The sequence below is a fragment of the Oncorhynchus nerka genome, linkage group LG24, assembly GCF_034236695.1.
Source record: "Oncorhynchus nerka isolate Pitt River linkage group LG24, Oner_Uvic_2.0, whole genome shotgun sequence".
Classification (NCBI taxonomy): Eukaryota; Metazoa; Chordata; class Actinopteri; order Salmoniformes; family Salmonidae; genus Oncorhynchus; species Oncorhynchus nerka.
In genome coordinates, this window is record NC_088419.1 from 43,863,033 (window position 1) to 43,877,990 (window position 14,958).

The window sequence follows — 14,958 nt, forward strand, 5'->3', positions numbered from 1 at the left end:
AGCTTGAGATTGTGTGTCACTGGCCTACACACAATACCCCATAATGTCAAAGTGGAATTGTGTTTTTAGACATTTTTACAAATGTATTAAAAATGAAGAGCTGAAATGTCTCGAATCAATAAGTATTCAACCTCTTTGTTATGGCAAGCCTAAATAAGTTCAGGAGTAAAAATGTGCTTAATAAGTCATATAATAAGTGGCATAGAATCTGTGTCCAATAATATTGTTTAACATGATTTTTGAATGACTGTCTAACCTCATCAGGAAAATAATTTTGCAGCAACCAGGAAATTGGATTTATTATTTGGATTATAATGAAGTGAAAATTACAAACTTTAGAAGCCTTTTAGTTTTAAAATAATATGTATGCTAAATGTCGTGTTGGTTCGTAACAGGTTCATTGACCTATCACTGTGGTTACAGTACCATATAATGTAGTCTGTCATTGTATGTTTTGACAGTGTAAATAACTGTGTTATACTGCCCATGGTGCGTGATGTGTATAGATCTACGATGCGTGTATTTGATATGACCTGTGTCTGTCTGTGTGTGTGAGTCATGTAGGTGATATGATATATGCGTGATGTTCCCATATGTGATTTGATGGGAATGATGTGTGTGTATATGATGCTTGTACATGATATGATGTGTATGACATGTGTTCCAAGGGAGGCCCATCAGAGCAGTCACAGGAAGCGTGCATGCAGCTCCACGCTGGCGTCCTTCGCCGAGACAGAGGAGAGCGAGAGCCGAGGGCCCCCGGAGCCCAGTACTGCACAACACAGCATCAACTCACTGTACGAAGTGGACACAGCTGAGGTAGAATGGACACCACAGCCACTGAGCCACACCTGAACTGATCAATGAGAGGGGGTCTAGAACATATATTTTTCCCCAAACACCATCAGAGATGTGCACAGTACTAGACTTCCTGCTAGATCTCTTGCTGTTAGTAAACACAAACTCATACACTGACCAAAATTAAGCCTTTAGTGGGTCATAGATCTCTCTCTGCTCTAGTCTCTCCCTCTGTCCTTTCTCCCTCCCTCCCTCCCTCCCTCCCTCCCTCCCCTCCCTCTCTCTCATTCTGCTAGTCGGTTTAGGGTTCATCAGGGCAACTTCAGTTTCAGCGACAACGCGATACTCACGCGCCCCTGTCCCAATGTCACTTCTGCTGTCTCCCAGGCGACCGGTAACCAGGGGGAGATCTGTACTAAAGACGGAAAAAACAGATAGAGAGAAAGTCATATAAAGGGAGAGGTCGTATGTTCTGGCGATAAAAATGCAGCTCAATTAGATGGTAAGCCATCAGTGTCTATGTCTCCTAGGGGGTTCATTACACTTCACTCCTAGCTGCTGCCTGCTGCCACCACAAAAAATGCATTAATAATAAATCGCCCTCTTGCATAACGATAGCCAGTTATAGAGGGGTTAGCACTGTTTCGGCAGGGTCATTTGGTGTGTGTGTGTGCGTCTGTGTGTTCCTGTGTGCTCAGGGCCATATGTATTGTGAGGGTGTATTTCTATAATAAACCACCCAGCCCATCCTTAGTCCAACAGGCTGAAGTGAACCTTTGTATCCCCCAAAGGTGACAATAACATGATCTCCCTAATAAGATGATCTCCATAATGCTCTGGACTACTGGGCACTCTCAGCTATTTTAAAGGAGAGCTGAAGTAGACTTTCCTATCAAAGAGCTGTTTTTACCCCAGGAATGCTAAGAATGTGGTTCACCACCTAAGCCCACTACAGTGACACAGCTTCAGCTATACTACATGTCCACATATCCCAGAATGCAACAGGCCCCATAATGCTGCAGTTTTGTCCATGTCACTGACCCCATTGAGCTACGAGCAATTCATGAATAAACTACTACGATGAACTTCTACATTTCACACAGTTCAGCTAGAGTTGTCTTGAGTTTTCAATGTCTTTCATTGCCGACACTTAGGGTAGGAAGTAGCTTAATAAAGGTTGAAAAGTGTGTCTTTAGACAACAGGCCAACTCTGGCTGACACTTGCTGCTGACAATTAAATTCACTTCACGGTTGGATTGCATTCGGCCCCATGAAGGATGTGATAGAAAGACCGTACCCGTGCAGGGTTCTCTGAAATCTAGAGCAAAAAAATACCCTGGCCTTAAATTATAAAATTGTTGTATTTATTACATAGTGGCGCAGCCAGTGCACAACGTGGCGCAGTGCCACTCTTACATTCTTTGGGGAGAACTGTACCATGCCAACTGTAGGCCTGCAGCTGGAGGGAAATAACATACTGTAGTTGCGTCTGTTCACGGTACCAAGGTTAATGTCATTTTGTGATTATTGTATATTAGTTTCTATTTTTATTTTTTAAAGTTTAGTTTGTTATTTTTCAGATCTGATTTCTTGGTTTTTATTTACTAAAGAATAAACGTTATTTCGTATTATATTTAGTTTCAATTAGAATTTTAGTGTTAGGGGCAGGAAGTAGCATATGCATGGGAGGCTGGGAGCCATTTATGTGTTTCATAGTTTGTGTTTTTTCGGGATGTCAGTTTTTTCCACTGTGGAGCAGCAATGCATAAGGTGACGGTCCGGTCATAGGTTAGGCTAGGTTTAAAGGTAGACTCAGTGAGATAACAGTGCCTACAGAAAGTATTCAGAATCATTCAATTTTAACACATTTTGTTACTTTACAGCTGTTGTTCTAAAATGGATTAAATAAAACAAATCCTCAGCAATCTACACACAGTACCCCATTATGACAAAGCGAAACACATGTTTTTTATACATTTGCAAAAATGTATAAAAATAAGTATTCAGACACTTTTCTATGAGACTCAAAATTGAATTTGGGTACATCCTGTTTCCATTGATCATCCTTGAGATGTTTCTACAACTTCATTGGAGTCCACATGTGGTAAATTATATTGATTAGACATGATTTGTCTGAATCCTGGATTAGGAAGGCCCCCCAAAATTCAGAAATGTCCATCTCCAACTACAACATTTTCCGCCAAGATCGAACTGCCAAAGGGGGTGGAGTTAGCCTGCAGAGTTCTGTCATGCTATCCAGGTCTGTGCCCAAATAGTTTGAGCTTCTACTTTTAAAAATTCACCTTTCCTGATGTCTCTCACTGTTTGTGCTTGTTATAAACCCCCCTCAGCCCCCAGCTGTGCCCTGGACACCATATGTGAATTAATTGCCCCCCATTTATCTTCAGAGTTTGTACTGTTAGGTGACCTAAACCGGCCGTCCTGAAATCTAAACTAGATGCCCTCAATCTCACACAAATGATCATGGAATGTACCAGGTACAACCCTAAATCCATAGACACAGGCACACTCATAGATATCATCCTGACCAACCTGCCCTATAAATACATCTCTGCTTTTTCAACCAGGATCTCAGCGATCACTGCCTCATTGTCTGCGTCCGTAATGGGTCCGCCGTCAAACGACCACCCCTCATCACTGTCAAACGCTCCCTAAAACACTTCAGCAGGTAGGCCTTTCTAATCGACCTGGCCTGGGTATCCTGGAAGAGTATTGACCTCATTCCGTCAGTAGTGCCTGGTTATTCTTTAAAAGTGCTTTCCACACCATCTTAAATAAGCATGCCCCATTCAAAAAAAATTGAACTAAGGACAGACATAGCCCTTGGTTCACTCCAGATCTGACTGCTATTGACCAGCACAAAACATCCTGTGGCGTACTGCATTAGCATGGAATAGCCCCTGCGATATGCAACTTTTCAGGGAAGTTAGGAACCAATCAACACAGGCAGTTGGGAAAGCAAAGACTAGCTTTCTCAAACAGAAATTTGCATCATGTAACACAAACTCCAAACAGTTCTGGGACACTGTAATGTCCATGGAGAATAAGAGCAGCTGCCCACTGCACTGCGGCTAGGAAACACTGTCACCACCGATGCATCTACAATAATCAATCATTTCAAGAAGCATTTTTCTACGGCTAGCCATGCTTTCCACCTGGCTACCCCTTCCCCGGTCAACAGCTCTGCATCCCCCACAGCATCTTGCCCAAGCTCCCCCATTTCTCCTTCACCCAAATCCAGATAGCTGATGTTCTGAAAGAGCTGCAAAATCTGGACCCCTACATATAGCTGGGCTAGACAATCTGGACCCTCTTTCTAAAAGTATCCGCCGCAATTGTTACAACCCCTATTGCTAGCCTGTTCAACCTTGTTTCGCATCGTTTGAGATCCCTAAAGATTGGAAAGCTGCCGCAGTCATCCCCCTCTTCAAAAGGTGTGACACTCTAGACCCAAACTGTTAGAGACCTATATCTATCCTACCCTGCCTTTCTAAAGTCTTTGAAAGCCAAGTTAACCTCTAGCGACGAGCAATCCCGTATCCGGGAGCGTAATCATAGCCTGAAGTGCATTACCATAACGCAACGTTTCCTATTCATGAAAATCGCAAATGAAATGAAATAAATATATTGAAACACAAGCTTAGCCTTTTGTTAACAACACTGTCATCTCAGATTTTCAAAATATGCGTTACAGCCAACAAGCATTTGTGTAAGTTTAGCATGGCATAATGCTATGCTAGGCTATGCTGGCAGCAGGCAACATTTTCACAAAAATAAGAAAAGCAACCAAATTAAATAATTTACCTTTGAAGAACTTCAGATGCTTTCACTCAGGAGACTCCCAGTTAGATAGCAAATGTTCCTTTTTTCCAAAAATAATATTTTTGTAGGCGATAGCCGGTTTGCCAATGTGCGGGAGCACTGGTTGGTCGGCCCAATCGAGGTAGTATGTACATGTAGATATGGTTAAAGTGACTATGCATGTATGGTAAACAGAGAGTAGCAGCAGCGTAAAAAGAAGGGTTGGGGGGGGGGACTTTGGCGGTTACACAATGCAAATTTTCCGGTTATCCATTTGATTACCTGTTCAGGAGTCTTATGGCTTTTAAACTGTTGAGAAGCCTTTTTGTCCTAGACTTAGCACTCCGGTACCACTTGCCATGCGGTAGTAGAGAGAACAGTCTATGACTGGAGTGGCTGGGGTCTTTGACAATTTTTAGGGCCTTCCTCTGACACTGGCTGGTGTAGAGGTCCTGGATGGCAGGCAGCTTAGCCTCAGTGATCTACTGGGCCGTACCAGGCAGTGATGCAGAATGTCAGGATTCTCTCCATGTTGCAGCTGTAGAACCTTTTGAGGATTTGAGGACCCATGCCAAATCTTTTTAGTTTCCTGAGGGGGAATAGGCTTTGTTGTGCCCTCTTCACGACTGTCTTGGTGTGTTTGGACCATTCTAGTTTGTTGTTGATGTGGACACCAAGGAACTTGAAGCTCAACCTGCTCCACTACATCTCCGTCGATGAGAATAGGGGTGTCCTCCTTTTTCTGTAGTCCACAATCATCTCCTTAGTCTTGGTTACGTTGAGGGATAGGTTGTTATTCTTGCACCACCCGGCCAGGTCTCTGACCTCCTCCCTATAGGCTGTCTCGTCGTTGTCGGTGATCAGGCCTTCCACTGTTGTGTCGTCTACAAACTTAATGATGGTGTTGGAGTCGTACCTGGCCATGCAGTAATGGGTGAACAGTGAGTACAGGAGGGAACTGAGCACGGACCTCTGGGGAGCTCCAGTGTTGAGGATCACACATCCTGGTAATCCGTCTTGCCCCGCGTATGTTGACCTATTTAAAGGTCTTACTCACGTCGGCTGTGGAGAGCGTGATCACACAGTCGTCCGGAACAGCTGATGCTCTCATGCATGCCTCGGTGTTGGTTGTATCGAAGCGAGCATAGAAGTGATTTAGCTCGTCTGGTAGGCTCGTGTCACTGGGCAGCTCGCGGTTGGGCTTCCATTTGTAGTCTGTAATAGTTTGCAAGCCCTCAAGGCTGTAATCGCTGCCAAAGGTGCTTCAACAAAGTACTCAGTAAAGGGTCTGAATGCTTATGTAAAAACCTGTTTTTGCTTTGTTATTATGGGGTATTGTGTGTAGATTGAGGGAAAAAAAATACTTCATCAATTTTAGAATAAGGCTGTAACCTAAGAACATGTGGAAAAAGTCAAGGGGTCTGAAATCTTTCAGAATGCACTGTAGATGCACCAAATAAACAGTAGCAGTGGGTCAGTGACCAGGAGCTTCGAAGCGCGAGATTAAACTTCTCCGCTGTTTTGGTCCCATAGCTGCCACGTTGTAGCAGCGTGAAGTGCACCTGGGCACATTCTCTGTGTGATTGACTTGCATCACGCTCATCTCCATGGGCACGTTCCTCTGCTTAGACATTGCTGACGCCTGCTAGATCTTACTGGCACTTGATAGGTATTTTACATATCAATAACCACGTCATGGTTGCATCCCCCTGCTTAGACGTTGCATGTTTCAAGCAATGGTATGTCACGTCACTGACTGTGCAGTCGGCACCAGACTGCTATATCATGTGATGTGGTTAGATGATACATTTAATACCTATGTAGACGTTGTTTTGGAGTTAAAGATACAATTATTTTGAGAAACTAAAACTATTAATGGAAAAACAATTTTGTAAACTGAAATAAAACAGTTTTGAGAAACAAACTATTTCAGTTTACTAAATCGTTTTTTCATTAATAGTTTTAGTTTCAGTTTACTGTAATAACCTCGCTGACCACTACTAGCATATAATCACTGGTATGGACCCTGTGGTCAGTGAGTGGATGGAGTTTTCTACTCTGTTGAAGAGGATATGCTAAGTGTGACTTGTTACATGGCTGCTATCGGTCGGAGGAGGAAAGGAGGTGGTCAAGTGTGTCTCCCCCATCACAAAACCAAGTTCTTCATCTTGTTCCCTCGCATGCGCACGTACACACACACACACACACACACACACACACACACACACACACACACACACACCTCTGTGACTCATAGCAGGCCATGGTCTGAAGTCGCATCAAAAGAACCCAGAATTGTCATTTACATCATTTACGCATATACTGTATGTCAGTCAGACATTTTTTTATTTATTTTTATTTATTTCACCTTTATTTAACCAGGTAAGCAAGTTGAGAACAAGTTCTCATTTACAATTGCGACCTGGCCAAGATAAAGCAAAGCAGTTCGACACATACAACGACACAGAGTTACACATGGAGTAAAACAAACATACAGTCAATAATACAGTAAAAAAACAAGTCTATATACAATGTGAGCAAATTAGGTGAGAAGGGAGGTAAAGGCAAAAAAGGCCATGGTGGCAAAGTAAATACAATATAGCAAGTAAAACACTGGAATGGTAGTTTTGCAATGGAAGAATGTGCAAAGTAGAAATAAAAATAATGGGGTGCAAAGGAGCAAAATAAATAAATAAATGAAATACAGTTGGGAAAGAGGTAGTTGTTTGGGCTAAATTATAGGTGGGCTATGTACAGGTGCAGTAATCTGTAAGATGCTCTGACAGTTGGTGCTTAAAGCTAGTGAGGGAGATAAGTGTTTCCAATTTAAGAGATTTTTGTAGTTCGTTCCAGTCATTGGCAGCAGAGAACTGGAAGGAGAGGCGGCCAAAGAAAGAATTGGTTTTGGGGGTGACTAGAGAGATATACCTGCTGGAGCGTGTGCTACAGGTGGGAGATGCTATGGTGACCAGCGAGCTGAGATAAGGGGAGACTTTACCTAGCAGGGTCTTGTAGATGACATGGAGCCAGTGGGTTTGGCGACGAGTATGAAGCGAGGGCCAGCCAACGAGAGCGTACAGGTCGCAATGGTGGGTAGTATATGGGGCTTTGGTGACAAAACGGATTGCACTGTGATAGACTGCATCCAATTTGTTGAGTAGGGTATTGGAGGCTATTTTGTAAATGACATCGCCAAAGTCGAGGATTGGTAGGATGGTCAATTTTACAAGGGTATGTTTGGCAGCATGAGTGAAGGATGCTTTGTTGCGAAATAGGAAGCCAATTCTAGATTTAACTTTGGATTAAGCAATAAGGCATGAAAACCCAGGGATTGTCGTCTGATAACTCCCGACTAAGGGCTGTTCTTAGGCCCGAGGCGAAGACTAAATATGTTGGCAACCGTTATTAAACTTTGTTTTGCATACTTGAACTATTTACCTGAATTCCTTGCCCACCCTACTAAATGTGTCCCGACTGAAACATCGTGAACAAGTCACAGTAAAGGGAGGTTCATGCACAGTACTGATCCATTTGATTAACCTTGTATTTGCATACCAAATTAACAAAATAAAATGCTCAATGTCGATTGTATGAATCTAAAATGTGTTAATTGATTGAATTACTTATGCATCTTACTCATTGTGTTGTTAGATGTTTAAATAAGCACTTTACCCTTCTGTATCATGGCAAAATAACAGGCGTTTTGGTGTCAAGTGCCAGCCTTGATGCATATAACTTGTTTTAGGATAGACATTGTCATTGAAAGCTTCCACCATTTAATAAAAGTAGTGGACCTTGGTGGGGATTCCTATAGGTTGGGAGGGATCAGACCAATGATTAGAGAGCATTGTCTTCTTCAAATTGGGTTGCCTATGGTTTGTTAACCAAAGACTAAGGTAGTATCCAGGAGCCCAGACCAAGCTTCATACTAGGACATTGGTCCCAAGATCCAGACAGAGACCCAGTGAGTTGAGAACGTGACAAGCTAAAGACTAAATTCATGTGGTCTTGAGAAGTCTCAAGATCAAGAGTCCATGGGCCCTTTCTTCAAGTAGAGTAAACTTGAGTACAGTACAGTCTCTATGGTGTCAACTGTTTCGGTTATGACCGTTTCGGTTTGGACAATCTTGTCTTATTTTGGACTTAAAGGATTCCCATAGCTAACATATGGCTGGTTATCATTCATTTGGACAGCAAACACATATTTTAGTCCCAAAATCGTACTTCACATATTTATTGAAATATTAGATGTTTGGTAGAGACACTTCTAAAAAATATATATAAAAAATATTTTAAAAAATACATGAAGATTTACCGACTTTCTCACAAATTTTCTCCAAAATGTAAGCAGACAGGTAACTCACCATGTGGCCATGCTGGAGAAGTGTGCAATCCCATCACCTGGTGATATGTGCAGGGGTGTGGCTTATATCACATTCAGTATTTTAATGTATCTGTTTCAGTAGTGATATCAATATCTTCCAAGGTAAGAACAACTCATAATGTTTTATGAAAATAATTGTAAAAATAAAATTTAAAAAATCATTCATTGCTTTATTTTCAAACATGTTTAGGAGTCAGTGTTTGGGACAGGCACCTCTCAATAGAAATAGGTGTATAAACAATGACTTAGTACAATATTTAATTCAACAAATGATTTGTTATTGGCTTAGATTGAATTAGAACGTATCATGATGTAAATAAATATCCTTAGTTTGGAGACTTAAATGTTTTTTTTAAATAGCTTTTTTGGGGTGGGACTTTCAATTTGCACCACTTCTGTAGAATCATCCAGTGCCCTATCGGCCCTGGTCATAAGTAGTGCTCTATGTAGTGAATAGGGTGCCATTTCCGATTCAGCCCCTCTACAGTATGTCTTAATTAGCTTGTTGAGAGGAACACGACATGTAAGTGTTTTCATAATCCCTGGAACAGTTTCATAATCCCTGGAACTGAGAAACATGCTCTGCTATACACAACACAATGCCTGCCCTCTACATCTGTTAACAAGCTAAGTAACATGATTACAGTCCACATGCAGTGTTCATCTAGCTGGGGAGGAAGGAGTCCCCTTGCCTTGTCACATTAAGGTATGTCTGCCTGGTGTTCCCGTGCCAGATAGCTCTCTGTCTCTCACACTCTCTCTCTCTCTCTCTCTCTCTCTCTCTCTGTCTGCAGTTCAGTTGGGATAGGAGGATTACTACAGGCATCTACTATATAGACCCTCTGCTGCTCAACTGTGACATGCCTTTCTGTTTCTCTCTCTGTTTCTCTCTCCCTCCCTCCCCCCTTGCCTCTTACTCTCCCCCAATGTTTAACTGGTTCTTTCTCCCCCCATCTCTCTCCCTTTTAGGTTATAGCAGATGACAAGAAGAAGGATGACAATACAACCACTGGTAAAGGCTATCTCAATTCTACCCAACCACACAGTACATACATCACATAATACTACAGTGCTATACACTGACCAATCGGATTCATTGCTATCACTGAAGGTGACAATAACATATTGTGAAAACCAACCTATATTTCATTAATGGTACTGTAAGAAGTGCATCCATTTATTTGATGGTGGTTTGTAAAGCTGCGGTATGTCACTATTAGTGTAATGTACAGATGTGTTTAGGAGCCGTGTGTCCCCCCCCCCCACTTCCTCTCCTCCTTCCCTCCCATCCTCTTCCCCCCTTTACCCTCCCTCCTTGGCTGAGACTTTGAAGATGCGTCTGGAGTTAGGCTTTATCACAACCGTCCAATTATCCAGCCTCCCTCTTCCCCTCTTTTGTTGCTTGGTAACACCTGCCATTGGAGTAACAGGATGACCATTGCTCAGTACGGCGCTTTGCCTATATCCATATGTAGCGCCACAGGGATCATCTTCTCTTTGAGTGGAACTTCACTGATATATGATCACTGATATGTATGTTTACTTGGAAGCATTATGTGGGAGTGAGCAGTGTTGATCTGAGTCTCCTGAATATATGTTAATGTATGGGCCTCAGATGCCACATGGCCTACTGTAGATCAGCACAGACCGATTTCCCTATGAGTCACTAGAAAAACACTGCTATTTATATTTAATAGCAACACTTTATCTCAAAGCCATAAAATGTGTCATAAAAAAATTCAGCTGATACTTATTAATTTCCTTAGTTTTGGGGTTTCATTTGTAAAGGCTTCAAATGTTGCTATAGGCATTGATTATGTTTGATCTACTGTATAGTTCATGAATAACTCTTATAGGCACTGATTATGTTTGATGTACTGTACAGTTCATGATTAGTAATCATGTACTTTGATTGTTTAATCTACTGTTCAGTTCATGATTAGCTCTCATGCACTTTGATTGTTTGATCTACTGTTCAGTTCATGAATAGCTCTCATGCACTTTGATTATGTTGGATCTACTGTACAGTTCATTAATAACTTGCATGTACTTTGATAATGTTTGATATACTGTACAGTTCATGAATAGCTCGCATTTGCTTTGATTACAGTTGAAGTCGGAAATTTACATACACCTTAGCCAAAGACATTTAAACTCAGTTTTTCTTCATTCCTGACATTTAATCATAGTAAAAATTCACTTTCTTAGGTTAGTTGGGATCACCACTTTATTTTAAGAATGTGAAATGTCAGAATAATAGAAGAGAATGATTTAGTTTTTCTTTTATTTCTTTCATCACATTCCCAGTAGGTCAGAAGTTTACATACACTCAATTAGTATTTGGTAGCATTGCCTTTAAATTGTTTAACTTGGGTCAAAGGCTTCGGGTATCCTTCCACAAGCTTCCCACAATATGTTGGGTGAATTTTGGCCCATTCCTCCTGACAGAGCCGGTGTAACTGAGTCAGGTTTGTAGGCCTCCTTGCTCGCACACGCTTTTTCATGTCTGTCCACAAATTGTCTCTAGGATTGAGGTCAGGGCTTTGTGATGGCCACTCCAATACCTTGACTTTGTTGTCCTTAAGCCATTTTGCCACAACTTTGGAAGTATGCTCGGGGTCATTGTCCATTTGGAAGACCCATTTGTGACCAAGCTTTAACTTCCTGATTGATGTCTTGATATGTTGCTTCAATATATCCACATAATTTTCTTCCTCAAGATGTCATCTATTTTGTGAAGTGCACTAGTCCTTCCTGCAGCAAAGCACCGCCACAACATGATGCTGCCACCCCCGTGCTTCATGTTTGGGATGGTGTTCTTCGGCTTGCAAGCCTCCCCCTTTTTCCTCCAAACATAACGATGGTTATTATGGCCAAACAGTTCTATTTTTGTTTCATCAGACCAGAGGACATTTCTCAAAACTACGATCTTTGTCCCCATGTGCAGTTGCAAACCATAGTCTGGATTTTTTGTGCCGGTTTTGGAGCAGTGACTTCTTCCTTGCTGATTGGCCTTTCAGGTTATGTCGATATAGGACTCATTTTACTGTGGATATAGATACTTGTGTACCTGTTTCCTCCAGCATCTTCACAAGGTCCTTTGCTGTTGTTCTGGGATTGATTTGCACTTTTTACACAAAAGTACGTTCATCTCTAGGAGACAGAGCACGTCTCCTTTCTGAGTCGTATGACGGCTGCGTGGTCCCATGGTGTTTATACTTGCGTACTGTTGTTTGTACAGATGAACGTGGTACCTTCAGGCATTTGGAAATTGCTCCCAAGGATGAACCATTCTTGTGGAGGTCTCCAATTTTTTTCTGTGGTCTTGGCTGATTTCTTTTGATTTTCCCATGATGTCAAGCAAAGAGGCACTGAGTTTGAAGGTAGGCCTTGAAATACATCCATAGGTATACCTCCAATTGACTCAAATGATGTCAATTAGCCTATTTGTGTCATGCACAAAGTAGATGTCCTAACCGACTTGCCAAAACTATAGTTTGTTAACAAGACATTTGTGGTGTGGTTGAAAAACAAGTTTTAATGACTCGAACCTAAGTGTATGTAAACTTCTGAATTCAACTGTATGTTTGATCTACTGTACAGTTCATGAATAACTCTCATATACTTTGATCATGTTTGCTCTACTGTATAGTTCATGAATAACTCTCATATACTTTGTAGCTCACAATAATATAGTGAGCTTTTAATATATCAAAAGCAGCTAACCAATCAATTCTATAGCTTTTACACAAAACTTTCTCATCATGATCTGTGTCAGTTTGAGATGCTCTCTAACATTTCAGCGATAGTCACTTTGTGACCTGTCCTCTTTGCAGATCAGGAGCTGTGTGAGACTGCCCCAGCCACAGAGCGGTCCAAACAGGCTAAGGAGCCCAGCCCGGCGCTGCTGAAGTCTCAGGATTTGTTTGTTTCTGAGAAGCCGATGTTACAGGAGTCCTGGGTAGACCTGGATGACTTCTCCAAGTGCTTCCAGTAAGACCCATTGGTTTATAGCTATGTGGTACTGTATTTCTATGGCTCTGAAGACCACTACCCTTTGTCTTACAGTCCAGTGGGTTGATGCAAAACACTGGTTTGTTTTTTTCAGGACACTTGTGGTTTTCCACAAGCCAAACACGTATCCAAACCATTTCCAGAAATCCCATTTCAAGGTAAATATATTCCTAAGTAAGGTCTAAGCTTTTTTTCAATGATATCTACTAACCTAATATATGGAATTGTTTTAGGATATTAATAAAACAGATTTTGTATTTTAGTAGCCCTGTAGGTTTACAAAATATTTATACAACAGGTGGGTCTATTCCTGAATGCTGATTGGTTAAAACCGCATTCCAGCCAGTGTCTATTGCACAAGTTGCCACCGGCTAAATCTATGGCGTTAAAATGCCTATTTACTCTGTTCCATCTGACTGCGCAATCCACTGTCTCATCTGCCCAGCCAGGCAATTTATAAACTTTACCTCCACTATAAAAAGCATCTAGACATTATCTCACATTTCTTTTAGACTAACATTTAGTTTTCAACAGCGGAGATTTGTATAAACCTTGCTGTCTGTCTCTCCGACATTTGCAACATTGTTTCAATATTGAAATTCGATATCCTGCTATCCCATAGTAATGAACGTGTCGGGACGAGGCAGGCAGGCAGTGTTTCTCAACCAGTCATGAATCATGAAATCACGAATCAGCTGACATAATTTTTATGGATATATTTTTTTTGTCTTTTTTTTTCTTTAAAAAAAAAACACACTCTTTCCAGCCTTCCAGTTTGAAGTGATTGTGTTACTGTAGCTGTGTTGTTGGCTAGTTCCTCTGAACAACAGTGTTCTGATGAGTGAGTGCATTTTCTATGCCAGGTGAAATCGCGCCTCATTAGCTCATTGTTATGGATGTTTCCAAATAAATGTCACTAGAAAACAGCTTAAACAAATGCAAATGCTGTTACTGTTGTTATTCTGGCTGCACTTTTTGATGTGACTGTAAATTAGCTGTAGCTGGTTAACTAGCAAGCAAGGGATGAGAACGTTGACGGCCAGTATAGTAAAGGCACATTTAGGACGGACTACTGGGTTGCTCGCGTCCATAGATACAGAACAAAAAAGACTGAACAACTGGGTCACGTCTCTAGAAACACTAGATTTGTGTCGGGACATCTTGTGGAAGGATGAAATAGTATGAATAAATTAATCAAAATAAACTTTTTAATGTCAATAATTATTTTATACAACATAACACGTTGTATAAAAATGATAATGCCCTCGAAGCCGGTGTTTGGAGGATATATTGGAAAAAATCTATAAATGTGTCTTATAAATGTGTATTATATTCTATGTAGAAAAAATAACATTCACTTCCAGTCATTTTTACTGCACAGTCATTTTGTAGGGTGTTGGGACGGTGGCGTCTTTGCTTCCCATGCGGCTTCTGAACGTCGTAAGACAGCGCGTACATGTTCGTGACAGCCTAAGTTTTTCAGAATGGGATCGTAATAGTTCGCAGCTCAAACCGTTCAAAGTTTACAGACTTTTTTTTCCTGAGCGAAAGCATTCCGAAAATCCTCTCTCGTCTCACAAAACCCGCTCTACCACTACTCCCAGCCATCCCACAGGCTAATGGCTGACATCGGCGGGCTCAGTTGATTGAGACACACCCAATGCAAAAAATGCCCAAAATGATTTAGCTCAAACACAGACTTTTATTGGTGAGAGTTTTAAGGGCATCCATACAATACATGGAGTGAAAACGGTGTGATAGTGTTGAGAAATGGAATGACCTCCCTGATTTTGTCATCAGAGCACCATCTCCTCCAAAGTGTCATCCGTGGCTCTGAACTGCCCTGTAGGCTCTACCCACTCTGCTGCCACACCTGTACGCCACCCAGGCTCCTCTGCTGCTGCACATATTCAGGTACAATACAAGCCTGTACAGCTACA

At 41.6% G+C, this 14,958-nt stretch overlaps 1 protein-coding gene across 1 annotated transcript in view; it reads left to right on the forward strand.

The window, feature by feature from the left end:
* adgb (androglobin) overlaps positions 1-14,958 on the forward strand; it is a 110,800-nt gene that overhangs the window by 41,756 nt on the left and 54,086 nt on the right. The window contains exons 13-17 of the mRNA XM_029631913.2: positions 669-819; positions 9,974-10,016; positions 12,841-12,997; positions 13,113-13,176; positions 14,819-14,932. Of these exons, the coding sequence (XP_029487773.1) occupies positions 669-819; positions 9,974-10,016; positions 12,841-12,997; positions 13,113-13,176; positions 14,819-14,932 (529 nt within the window). The remainder of the gene's footprint in view (positions 1-668; positions 820-9,973; positions 10,017-12,840; positions 12,998-13,112; positions 13,177-14,818; positions 14,933-14,958) is intronic.